General features: G+C 54.6%; 4 protein-coding genes across 4 annotated transcripts; 2 read left to right on the plus strand and 2 right to left on the minus strand.

The window, feature by feature from the left end:
• Window positions 1-758: 758 nt before the first annotated feature.
• AYL99_07837 (lysophospholipase nte1) lies at window positions 759-5279 on the plus strand (the record flags this gene model as incomplete). Its single annotated transcript, XM_018839346.1, has 2 exons — window positions 759-982; window positions 1046-5279. The coding sequence occupies 2 exons, from the start codon at window positions 759-761 to the stop codon at window positions 5277-5279; spliced, it is 4458 nt and encodes a 1485-aa protein (XP_018692114.1).
• A 563-nt stretch (window positions 5280-5842) lies between these two features.
• On the minus strand, window positions 5843-7403 carry AYL99_07838 (chlorophyll synthesis pathway protein BchC; the record flags this gene model as incomplete). The annotated part of the gene is made up of 4 exons (XM_018839347.1): window positions 5843-5976; window positions 6163-6268; window positions 6401-7086; window positions 7244-7403. The coding sequence occupies 4 exons, from the start codon at window positions 7401-7403 to the stop codon at window positions 5843-5845; spliced, it is 1086 nt and encodes a 361-aa protein (XP_018692115.1).
• Window positions 7404-8786: 1383 nt separating this feature from the next.
• Window positions 8787-9218, minus strand: AYL99_07839 (hypothetical protein; the record flags this gene model as incomplete). The annotated part of the gene is made up of 1 exon (XM_018839348.1): window positions 8787-9218. The coding sequence occupies one exon, from the start codon at window positions 9216-9218 to the stop codon at window positions 8787-8789; it is 432 nt and encodes a 143-aa protein (XP_018692116.1).
• A 2063-nt stretch (window positions 9219-11281) lies between these two features.
• Window positions 11282-12226, plus strand: AYL99_07840 (hypothetical protein; the record flags this gene model as incomplete). The annotated part of the gene is made up of 1 exon (XM_018839349.1): window positions 11282-12226. One exon carries the CDS (start codon window positions 11282-11284, stop codon window positions 12224-12226), a length of 945 nt encoding a protein of 314 aa, XP_018692117.1.
• Between the last annotated feature and the right edge of the window lie 87 nt (window positions 12227-12313).

The raw sequence follows: 12313 nt of genomic DNA on the forward strand, positions 1-12313 counted from the left end.
CGTGACGACCTATATCCAAGCTTTACGACACCTTGGTGCACAGAGTGAGTCTTGATTTGTTCTTGATTTGTGCTTTTGTACAGCAGCGGCACTTCTGGATTACTTAGGTACTGTCTCCACAGCAACCTCAATACATGCCTTGGCAGAGCCTACCTGCTAAGCGGCGCTTGGGATTGTACAGCGTACAGTCGCTGCTGCTCAAGATGGCTAAGTTATGGGCTCAAGCCAAATGGCGGGATACTCAGGTCTAGGAACCAAAATGGACTTTGGTAGGGGCTAGGAATCAGGATTCGCTGCTGGGTGGAAGTTATATCCAGCAGTGTTATCACGTGACTGGGCACGGCCATCTGAGTAAAGCGGCAAGACCCGTGCTTTTCTACCACTTCGTCCCCGCGCCCTCGTAACCCTCGTTTCCCATTTCACGTGCGCCTTCTATTCGATCAACAATGGTCGTTGATGCCCTTCTTCTTACCACCATCACCCCCATCATCTCACCCTCGTTACTCTCAACTTTGCTCATTTCTCCTTGCTAGTTAGGCCCAGTCCGCCCGATGCCACGCCACGGTCTCCATTCGCCCGGCAAGTACTAGCTGCACAAACTGCACAATGTCTGGTCTGCTCGGGACGTGTGTGTTTCACTGGCTGGCTTCGGATCGCTCACTTGCTCCTCTAGCCTAGCCCTCTCCCTCCCTCCCTCCACTTGCGCCTGCGGCACCCCCACGAGCCTCCTCAGATCGAACCTGAGGTCAGTCGCCATCATGAATGCCTCCACTGCTACAACTAATACAGGTTCACATCTCCCGGTGGTGGGACATGGACAATCGTCGCCTGGAAGGGGCTTCGTTGCGGCCCTCATATCCCTCGTGACTTTTATGCCGCATGCGCTGTTATGGATCATTGCATTCTGTACCATTACGCTGCCGACATGGTTGTTCACTCTGTTTTCGATGAGTTTGACCTTTACCATGAATTTCACCACCCTGTAAGTGAAACCCACCCACGACTTGACTTGCCCTGTCCCCTCGAACTAACAAGCTTTGGAAAGACTCGTCATCTTCGTCGCCGTGGTCTCGACCGTCAGTTGGTTCATCCGCTACCGTTTCCTCAACTACTACACACACCTGCCTCAAGAGCCACAGCGGAAAGAACCGCAGATCGATTTGTTTCCGGACACACAAGATGGAGACTCGAAGCCAGGGCTGGCCAACTATCTGGACGAATTTCTCAGCGCGATCAAGGTGTTTGGGTACCTGGAGAGGCCCATCTTCCACGAATTGACGCGGACGATGCAGACTAGGAAGCTGATTGCGGGGGAGACATTGCTGCTCGAGGAAGAGAAAGGCTTCTGTTTGGTGGTGGACGGGCTGGTCCAGATATTTGTCAAATCATTGAGAGACTCGCCCGACGGCACCAGTACGGGCCAGATTGACTTGTTCGACGAGGACGAGGGGTATCGGGAAGGCAATCAGGGCTATCAATTGTTGACCGAAGTTAAGAATGGAGCGTCAATGTCCTCTTTATTCTCCATCTTGTCCTTGTTCACCGAAGATGTCAAGCTGCGCCATGACGACCAGATGCCCAATGGCACGCAGTTTACCAACCACGTCACCCGCACGCCCGAGTCGAACGTTGTCAGCCCGATCATGGATCCACCGACGCCCGGATCAGCCTTCGCGGGGGGCGGTCTGAGCGACACCCAGAAAGCCAGGCTGCCCAGCGTTCCGCCATTGACCCTTGGATCTGCCTTTGATGAACATCACTATAAGAAACCGAAATTGTCGGTCTCTGCGCACCCGGATATTGTGGCGAGAGCCGTGGTTGATACCACGATAGCCATCATCCCAGCAAGCGCATTCCGCCGCTTGACTAGAGTGTACCCCAAAGCCACCGCCCACATAGTTCAGGTGATACTGACACGGCTGCACCGAGTGACGCTGTCGACTGCGCACCAGTACCTGGGCCTGACCTCGGAGGTCCTGCAAATCGAGAAGCTGATGAATAAATACACCAGCTATGATCTGCCCAACCACCTCCGCGGCCACGCCCTTGACAGGTTACGGGACAAGTTTGCCAAAGAACGAGAGAGAATTGGTCCCGAAGAAGGGACCAAGGGAATAGCATTACACAATCCGACGGCAGGTCGACGGAGATCCTCAAGCGGACTTCGCAGAGATGCCGCGACCATAGCCCGGCTCAATGCAGCCAAGGGCGCTGTCTCTTCGTCACCCCTGAATTCTGTCCGGCCGGGACTGGGCGACAGAAATGTCAGCTCCGGTGACTTGCACGGCGCGTCGAGGCCGAGCCAAAGACCAACCAGCCTTCACTTGCGCTCCACCTCGAATTGGACCAGCATGGGAGCTCCTGACGGATACCGGATGGATTTGAGTCCGATGGGGACCCGAGAACCACAACCGTTTCGGCCTTCTTCCTTCGGCAACGATCTCCCGCACAGACAGGACTCGGTTCATGAAGACAGCTTGTTTCGTGAGTCCGTGCTCGAATGCATGGCCAAGGCTCTCGGACTGAGTGAAACGGTCACCCAGGCTTTGAAAGGGGCGCCCGTCTCGGTCGAGCAGTCTCCACGGCTGGTGTCGTACGACGCGAAACGCCAAACGGCCATTTTCAACAATGCCTTTGGCTTCATTGACCCCTACGAAGGCTCGGTCGATGGCGAGTCTGAATCGGTGACGACGTCGGTAGCCAGTGTTGGTGGGCCGCTGAACAGCCGGACTCTGAGCGAAGAGTTGATGGACGACGTCGAGATCGTGTTTTTCCCAAAGGGCTCTGTTTTAGTCGAGCAAGGCGAACGGAATCCCGGTCTTTACTATGTGATCGACGGCTTCTTGGATGTCAGCATTCCCGTCGAAGAGAAAGAGGAAAAACACGAACCGGAGGATCGCCACCGGTCACGGAAAGGCTCGCGAGACGACACATTTCCACGTCTTCGCAGAACTAAAACCTCCACCTCCCGTACCCAATCGACCGCGGGCTTCCCGGGTCAACCTAAAGAAAACAAGAGAATGGTGCAGAGGACATTGTTTTTGGTCAAACCGGGTGGCATTGCTGGCTATGTGGGGACCCTGTCATCCTACAGATCGTTTACCGATGTGACGGCCAAAACGGACGTCTATGTGGGTTTTCTGCCTCGATCGGCATTGGAGAGGGTCGCTGAGAAGTATCCCATTGTCCTCCTGACGATGGCAAAACGACTTACCAGTTTGCTCCCGAGGCTGATCTTGCACATTGACTTCGCTCTCGAATGGGTACAGGTCAATGCCGGTCAGGTCATCCATCACCAAGGAGACGATAGCGATGCCATCTACATTGTCCTCAACGGCCGACTGAGGGCAGTGCGCGAGCTCGAGGGGGGGACCATGCGGGTGACAGGAGAGTACGGCCAAGGCGAAAGCATCGGCGAGTTGGAAGTGATGACCGACGGGACGAGGCCGGCCACCCTCCACGCTATACGTGACACAGAACTGGCCAAGTTCCCGAGAAGCCTCTTTAATAGTCTGGCGCAGGAGCACCCCAATATCACCATTCAGATCTCGAAGTTGATCGCCCAGCGGATGCGAGCGCTTATCGAAGCCCCGCTGACAGACAAGGGTCCGGAGAGGAAGAGAGCGGCATTGAGCGACTCAAGCACGTCGACCTTGAACCTCCGGACGATCGCGGTGTTGCCGGTGACGGCGGGAGTGCCGGTGGTTGAATTCGGGAATCGTTTGCTCGCCGCATTAAGCCAGACCGGAGTGCCCAGTGGCGTTACTCTGCTGAACCAAGCCATCATTCTCAGCCACCTCGGCCGTCACGCCTTCAATCGAATGGGTCGCCTGAAGCTGTCACAGTACCTCGCCGACCTCGAAGAGAAATTTGGGATGGTCCTCTACATCGCAGATACCAGTGTCAACGCTCCTTGGACCCAAACTTGCATATCTCAAGCCGACTGCATCCTGCTGGTGGGCTTGGCTGAGAGCTCACCGAGCATTGGGGAGTACGAACGGTTCCTCCTGGGAATGAAGACGACCGCCCGGAAGGATCTCGTCCTGCTCCACGTCGACCGATATTCGCAACCAGGCTTGACGAGGAAGTGGATCAGCAATCGAATGTGGATCAACGGTGGTCACCACCATATCCAGATGGCATTTCGTGTGAGCCCGGAGGCCACGCCGCATTCGCCTCCGAGGAAGTTCGGGTCAGCCCTCAAGCAAAGTGTCCAGGTCATTCAGGCGGAGATCCAGAAGTACACCTCTCGCCGAGTCCGCCAGGCTCCCCTGTTCTCGGCCGACACGCCTTTCAAGGGCGACTTGCATCGACTTGCACGACGACTCTGCGGCAAATCTGTCGGGCTGGTGCTCGGTGGGGGCGGCGCACGCGGTATTGCACACATTGGGGTCATCCGGGCTCTCGAAGAAGCAGGCATCCCCATCGATATCGTCGGTGGTACCTCGATCGGTGCATTCTTGGGGGCGCTCTATGCCCGCGATGCTGACGTGGTGCCTATGTACGGCCGCGCGAAGAAATTTGCCGGTCGGATGGGCAGCATGTGGCGGTTCGCTCTCGACTTGACCTATCCCTCGGCGGCATATACCACCGGTCACGAGTTCAACCGGGGCGTGTTCAAGGCTTTTGGGGATTCGCAGATCGAAGACTTCTGGCTGCCGTTCTACTGTAACACGACCAATATCAGCAAATCTCGTGCGGAGATTCACACTTCGGGCTATGCGTGGAGATATGTGAGGGCGAGCATGTCCCTTGCCGGCCTGATCCCGCCGATCTGCGATGAAGGCAGCATGCTCCTCGACGGGGGATACATTGACAACCTCACGGTCCAGCACATGAAATCGCTCGGCACCGACCTCGTATTCGCCGTCGACGTCGGCGCCGTGGACGACGATACTCCGCAAGAATACGGCGACACGCTCTCCGGGTTTTGGTCGTTGCTCAACCGCTGGAACCCGTTCTCCTCGATCCCCAATCCACCAACCTTGTCCGACATCCAAGCTCGCCTCGCATACGTTTCGTCGGTCGACGCACTGGAACGTGCCAAAGCTACCCCGGGGTGCATATACATGCGACCTCCCATCGAAGCGTATGGGACGTTGGAGTTTGCCAAGTTTGACGAGATATACGAGGTCGGATACAGTTACGCCAAGGAGTTTCTGTCGCGATTGAGGAATGACGGCCAGTTGAACGGCATTATTGATGCGTGGGTGGACGCAAGTGACGAGGAGGGCAAGAAGATGCTGCGGGCCATGGCGCCGAGACGGGCGAGTGTTTGAGGACCTGATCATCGTGCCGTTGATTGGCTCAACAGCACGCTGTACGGTGCTCGTTCGTTCGACTTTACAAAAGTAATGACAGAGACGATGTCAAGAAAGACACCATTACTTGGCCTATGCATGTAGCCTCTCTGCATTCTCACGGATAAGTGTCAAGGCTGGCTCTATTCAAGGGCTTCCAGTTTGTTGAACTGGTCATAATATAATAACAAATTATAAGAGCCGAACGAACGAGTGAGAGAGAAAATCCAAGGATGGAAAGGCGGGATTCATCTACAATCTTAGGCTCTTGGAATGCCATATCATGTCATGTCATGTCATGATATGTATGGAGTGAGTGCATCTTGTCCCTTTACATGGGTATGCTAAATACATGCATGTATGCATGATCGATCGAAGATCTCTCCTTAATTTAAGCCTTATTGAGAGAAGAGAAGGGGTGAAGGGGTAAGGGATAGATAGACAGCCAGTCAGCCATGGCGGATGGAGGCTGGAGGCTGGGGCAGGGGCTGGGGCTGGCTGGCTGGTTCGTCGCTCCTCCCAAACTCACACGGCACACCTCTTCATCGGATCTTGGGCGAGATCAGGATCTTGATCTGGTCGTCCTTGTGGTTAACCAGCTCCTCGAAGCCCTTGGGTCCCGCGTCCTCGAGCGAGATGCGGCTGGTTACCATTTTCTCGTAGCCTGGGAATGCGCCTGCGGTGGGAAAAAAAAGAGAATGTGTAAGTGGTCGAATTTTTTGGAGAAGAGAACAAGGATAAGGAAAAGGAGGAGGAGAAGGAGGCGAAGGAGAAGAAGATGATAGAGGAGAGGGGCCAATTGATGTGGCTATGAATATCATGTTTGGAGACAGAAAGGGCATTGGATTGGTCGGAAACTCACCTTTGGCCATCAACTCCATGACCTCCTTGAAATCCTGGTCGTTGTAGCAGCACGAGCTGAGCACCTTGATCTCCTTGAAGAAGAACTGGAGAAAGGGGAGTTGGATCTGCAGTTCGAACGAAGAGAAGAGCGTTAGCAACCCACACACACACACACATCGCCTCCCCTTCCTTGTTTTAGGTCCCCCTCAATATGTGTAGTAGTAGGAGTAGTAGTAATAGTAGGAAAAGAAACTCACCGGCTTCTCCCACACGGCGATATTGACAAACGTCCCCGTGCGCTTCAGGGCGTCAAACCCGGCCTCCAACGCCGGCAGCACGCCCGCACAGTCGAAGACGACGTCGACGCCCTTGCCGCCCGTCAACTCGCGGCACACGTCGCCGACACTCTCCGTGCGCGGGTCGATCACACGGTCGACGATGGCCTTGGCCTGCTCCTTGCGCTTGGCCGTGGGCTCGCTCAGCATGATCATGCCGACGCGATGGGCGCGCAGGACGGCCATCAGCGCGGCGCCGACCGGTCCGCCCCCGAGGATCAGCACGTTGCGGCCCTGCAGGTCCATCCCTGCCGCCTTCGCCGCGTGGTGGCACACCACCAGAGGCTCGATCACCGCCGCGTCGTCCAGGCTCACGTTGGCCGGCAGCGGGAGGCAGTGCACCTCCTCGACCGCCACGTACTCGGACAGTCCGCCCCCGCGCCCGCTGCTCCCGCCCAGGAACCCCAGTTTCGGGCACACGTGGTCGTCGCCGGCCGCGCAGCTCGCGCACGAACGGCAGATGCAGTGCGGGTCGACCATGACGGCCTGGCCGACTTGCAGTTTAGATCCCTCGGGGACCGACTTCAGCGTCCCGCAGAACTCGTGCCCGAAGATCAGGGGCCGTGCCTCGCCCGTCTTGGGGTCGACCGGGCTCATCAATATGGGGCCTATAAGAGATGATGGAACGGACGGGGCCCATGTTGTCAGTGCGATGTTCATTTTTTAAAAGAAAAAACCCAAAAAGAAAAACCAATGACCGCCACGTGGCACCCGTTTGCATTGCCAGAAACACCCCATTGTGAAAAGTGGTTTGGGTTCACGTACCGGCAGCATACTCGTGCAGATCGCTCCCGCAGATGCCACACCACTCAACCTCGACGAGGCATTCGCCGGGGCCGGCTTTGGGAATGGGGACGTCTTCGACGCGAATGTCCCGGTTGCCGTAGAAGCGGGCTGCTCTCATGGAGGAGGACGACGACGACATGTTGTGTGCTCTCGTCGGATGTTTCAAGATGGTATCTATCTATATGATGGTATAGAGAAATTCCAACGGCTGAGGAACGGAGAGAGAAAACGAGAGAGGAAGGAATGGAGAGATAGACAGACAGACAGCCAGACAGAAATGAGGCTTGTATGTATATAATCGGCAGTTGAATGCAGCCTACATAATAGTTGTTACATACGGACTGTCCAGTCAGTCCCCTCGAACACGTTCCCAGTGCGGGCGGAGTGCGAGTTCGTTGGACTTTCGTTACCTCGGATAAAGTCAGTCATTCAGTCGCCGTCGCTTCTCCACACGTTCGTCTTGGTGGTGGTGGTGGTGGTACTCCATATAAATCGATTGGGACTTGGAGGATGGAGCAGTTGACTGGCTGGTATGTAGTGGGTTGCTCCGGAGTCTGATGGAGTTCGTCGTAGGTAATGTACCTATTACCGCGTACGACGTATTTACATACATGCATACTGTACGTGCGCCGCCCCCAGGACGTGGGGAATAACGCGGAGGAGATGGACGGATAGATGCTGCTGGCTGCGTGAAAAGAAGCGGGCTGCCCAGCCGCGTAACTATTCATTTCCCGACCACGTTTAGACATTTAGACATCTGGAGGAACGAAAACTATGGCCTTTACACCGCTTCAAGCCGCCAACGAGCCAGTTCCTCGTCCTGGATCGTAGTTTGATCGATCTCGTTCATGCTTATGCACCCCTCTCTCAGATCGACATCGCACTACTGCTACTGACTACGGGCTTCTCCAGGACAACGCGGGTGACAGGTGGGTGTTACACACTCGCAGAACTCGCTGGCGGGGTTTAATAGCACACCCAACCAAGGTGGATTAAAGTACGTCGTTCATCCCCGTGGACCCACCTTCGGCGTGTTCGAGGCCATTGATCTTGCTCATCATGAGCCTGCGGAATTCGCAGACTGTATGTCGAAATTGGCCCGCGATTCGGCGGTGGTAGGGTGCAGACAACAGAACAGAGTAGGGCAGGATGATGAGACGTTGGGATTCGGGCCATGGCAAGTCGGTGAGAAGGGAGAACGTGGCTTTGGCAGTGCACCTGGGGTTGTCTCAGGCTGGCTAGAGTCCAGCACCCATGGCGGCAGACTGCATCCAGAGACATCGCTGTCCCAGACGACAGAAGACACAGGAAGAAGAACGGCCGATCTGATGAGGCAGACTTGGTATGCATTCATGGGGATATCACTAAAGCCCAAACAACATTCAACCCTTGCATATGTCAACTCGACATTACCTCCACGCATATCGATGTCCCTGATCCCGCTTCCCAAACATGCAATAACTCCGTTCGATTCCGAGGTGAGGTGATGAGACAAGGCAAAGCAAGTCTGAGCAGGCAACCCTTACGATAGCAGAGCCCCGATACCGACGGCGACGAGCACCGCCGTCAACTTCCGAGCCACAACGAGAGGCTGAGCCGCATTGGTGGCCGAAGTCGTCTTGGATGCGACTGAGGCATCGGCTGTGCTGGTTGAAGAAGTGGACGAACCGTCGTCGAGGAATTCTGCGCCGCCGTCACCCGTGCAAGTGTCCCCAACCGGGCAACACCCATATACGCCGTTGTCGCCTTTCTGGCAGACCGAGTTCGACGAGCAACCCCCTTCGAGGTCGGGACAGCATGTATAGTTGCTCGGGATGCAGAAGACGCCACAGACCTTGTCGCCTGCGTCGCAAGAGGTCGCGTTTCCCGTCGAACGACCCAAAAGAGCGTGATCTGACCATGCAGATGTCAGGAGCGGAAGAATCCCCACGGCCAACAAGAAGAGTGTCCGCATCGTGGTGGTATTTCTGGAGAATGTGATTCGTGGTTGGCTGGGAAGACGCACGAAGTTTTCGAGTTATGTGGTGGAACTTTGGCAGAGAGAGTGGCCTTCTGAAGGAAGGGCAAAAGGGAGAAAGAGAGGACGCTCAGGTGTATTTGTGCTGGGCAATGTAGAAAGAAAGGCAACTCAAAAAATGTGTTTGAAGAATAGCATCGAGAGAAGCTGTTCAGACGAGGAAACTGAGAAGTAAACACCTCCACCGACGGGCCCTGGATGCGGATATGTACTCGGTACTCGGATTGGAGAGCCAAGCGTACAGCTTCACATCCAGACTGGAAGGCTGGCGATGCTGGCAACAGGAACCACTTAAGATCAGTCCACTGGTGAAGAGCTGGGCTACGCAAGCGTTCACGCCGAGCACCCAACCTCTGTCCTTCCGAGATGAACACCTTCCAAGACTCAAGTCGAAATTGCGTCCTCTAGATGCTCACGAGACGAATTGTCACGGCGCGTTTCGAAGTCAGGCTGGGCGATGCTGGGGGCAGACAGGGGCGGGGCCAATGAAAACAAGAGGCTTTGTGCAACCTTCTCCAGGCTGCGAGAGGTCGGGGGACAACTGACGCAGATCAGCAGCCAGACATCGAGTGGCTGAGCAGCTTCTATTGAGCTCCATGATCTGGGCCTGGACCGGGAACAGGAAAACGTGGCTGGCCGCAGCATTGAAGGAGTAGTACTCGGTATTTGGTACAGTGGTAGACAAAAGACAACAAGATGGACAACAAGAACAAGAAGAAGCGGATCGTGTGCCAAGCGGCGATGACCCAGTGCAGAAACAGACTAGTGGCTTGGCATTCAGGGGTCATGGTGCGCTGGTCTGACACAGAAATATAATTCATTAATTACTGTGACAGAGTACTCAATAAAGACGAGGCAGCGGCCATATTAATGAAATGATTAATATTGACTCATAAGCATAGGGATATGACATCACTGTATCTGTGAGTAGACAGAACATAGTTGCAGCTGACGGTGAATTCAACCTGTACCATTCATTTCTGAAATCGACTTGGCTGGTTTCCCACTAGCTCACCAAGCAAATCATTCCGAGCCACAATCAGTTCACTGGTCTGCTGACTATCCCTCACGTTCCATCACTCTTCCCCTTTTCCAAGCATTTCGTATCAACACTGAGAGGTCTTGGTTTCGCAGCGATGACTGCTACTGACACTCTGTACCACGAGAAGGCGCACCCCCTTTTTCTACCTGTATAGCTCGTGAAGTTGGGCAACCGAGTACGAACCAGTTGACAGAGAGATGTGAACATGGAAGCCACATGACGCATCTCGTCGAAACTCGAATTGCTCATTCTCATTCAGAGCATCCCAGAACTTGTTAATGGTGGGCACCTAACCCGCATCGGCCAATCTACCGGTTGATGTTAGTCTTCCACGATATGAGCAGATATTTCAGGGATCGCCTTCCAGAAGCCATCTTGGAAAACCTGTGAGCAGACATTCACTGCGGAGGGTATACTACGCACTGGTGAAGGATGAAGAGAGAACATGATCACTTTGTAAACAAGTTGTCGCGTGGGTAACCACACTTTCTTCATCCGTATGGTCTCCACTCCTTCTTACTACGTGTAACTCACTTCCACAGCCACTACTGGTGGCCATGCACATGGATCGTGGTTTCCATGAGGTGCCCCCCATCTTATGGCTCCTTCAGAGCTCGACTCGAGGACGCTCTCTCTCCCAGATACAGGAGCTGATGGAATGAAGGCCGAAACAGCTTGTTAACTTTCTAGAAGGGTTTGGAGATGAGGACCTCTCGCGGTACACATCTTTTCACCACCCGACCCTGTCGGCATCAATTCTTGGTGCAGGTCCTCAACTCTATGCCAAATGAGTCATGAATGCCGCGACTGAAATCAAAGCCTTGAGGCTCCTCGAGCTTGAAACACATTCTACAACACTAGATTCCATTAGAGACTCTCGCATGTTGCAAAACATTGTTTATTCATAGCGAAAGACACCACCTCAGAAATGATGGACATTCTTGCAGAATTAGAGAGCATGGCTCTCAATATTTCGGATGTACAAGACAAAGACATGCCTTCAGAGGCCGACATTGAAAGATGGCACCGCTTGTTCGGCTATAGCCAAGCAGATGCTGTTCGCCGTATCGAAGAATACCGGAGCGACTATTCGAGGACTAGGATATCGGACGATCTGTGGGCTACCATCAGATCCCGAAAGGAGGCAGAAGGATACGACCGGGAAGCATACGAGTACTCCCTCAAAAATCGGCAGCAACCCCGTGGCTCGACGAACTCCGCCTCGAGCGTGTCTGGCACGTTCATCGTGCAGCTCACGGGCCCCCTCGACTCACCGGAGACGATCAAAGCAGCTCTTGGTTTAAACGAGGCTCCGTCGATGGCGACAGGAGCAGGTGAAAATGGACGGGCAGATTTCTGCCAGATCGACGGAGTGACGAGAGCGAAGCTGCTAGACTGGCTGGCCGAACACCATTGCGGCTTCCAGCCTACTATTGTTCGCTTGGCAAAGGCGAAGAAGACTCTCTGCTCCCAGAGCATAGCACCAACACTTGCACAGGACGCGACAATGCCTCAGAACAGGCTGGACGACGAAGAGAATAGTCCTCGGCCACTGCAGGACGAATATCCAGTGTGGTATTTCTTCTACGGCACCCTGGGCGATCCAGCTGTCCTCAAACACCACCTCAACTTGGACACAGAACCCTCTCTTGTACCGGCCCACATCAAAGGTGCTGAAGTTCGACTCTGGTCAGGAAAATACAAGGCGCTCGTCGATGCGCCGTCAGGATCGGCCAAGGTGTTTGGAAGCGCGTTTCTTGTTCGGTCCCGAGAAGAGGAGGATGCGTTGAGGTTCTACGAGACGGACAAGTATGAAGTCGTCCGATGCCGCATTTTCACAGAGCAAGGCACCCTCAGAGGTCTGACGTTCCGCTTTGACGGGACCCCAGAGGAATTGGGATAGAAGGAAAACTCCGGATTGCCGTCTGGTTTGGCGAAGGGACATTCATATGTCCGGCTGGGTTGACAAGGCGTGTAATGACTAACACGC

Source organism: Fonsecaea erecta (assembly GCF_001651985.1).
Source record: "Fonsecaea erecta strain CBS 125763 chromosome Unknown Scaff6, whole genome shotgun sequence".
In the NCBI taxonomy this organism is placed as follows: domain Eukaryota; kingdom Fungi; phylum Ascomycota; class Eurotiomycetes; order Chaetothyriales; family Herpotrichiellaceae; genus Fonsecaea; species Fonsecaea erecta.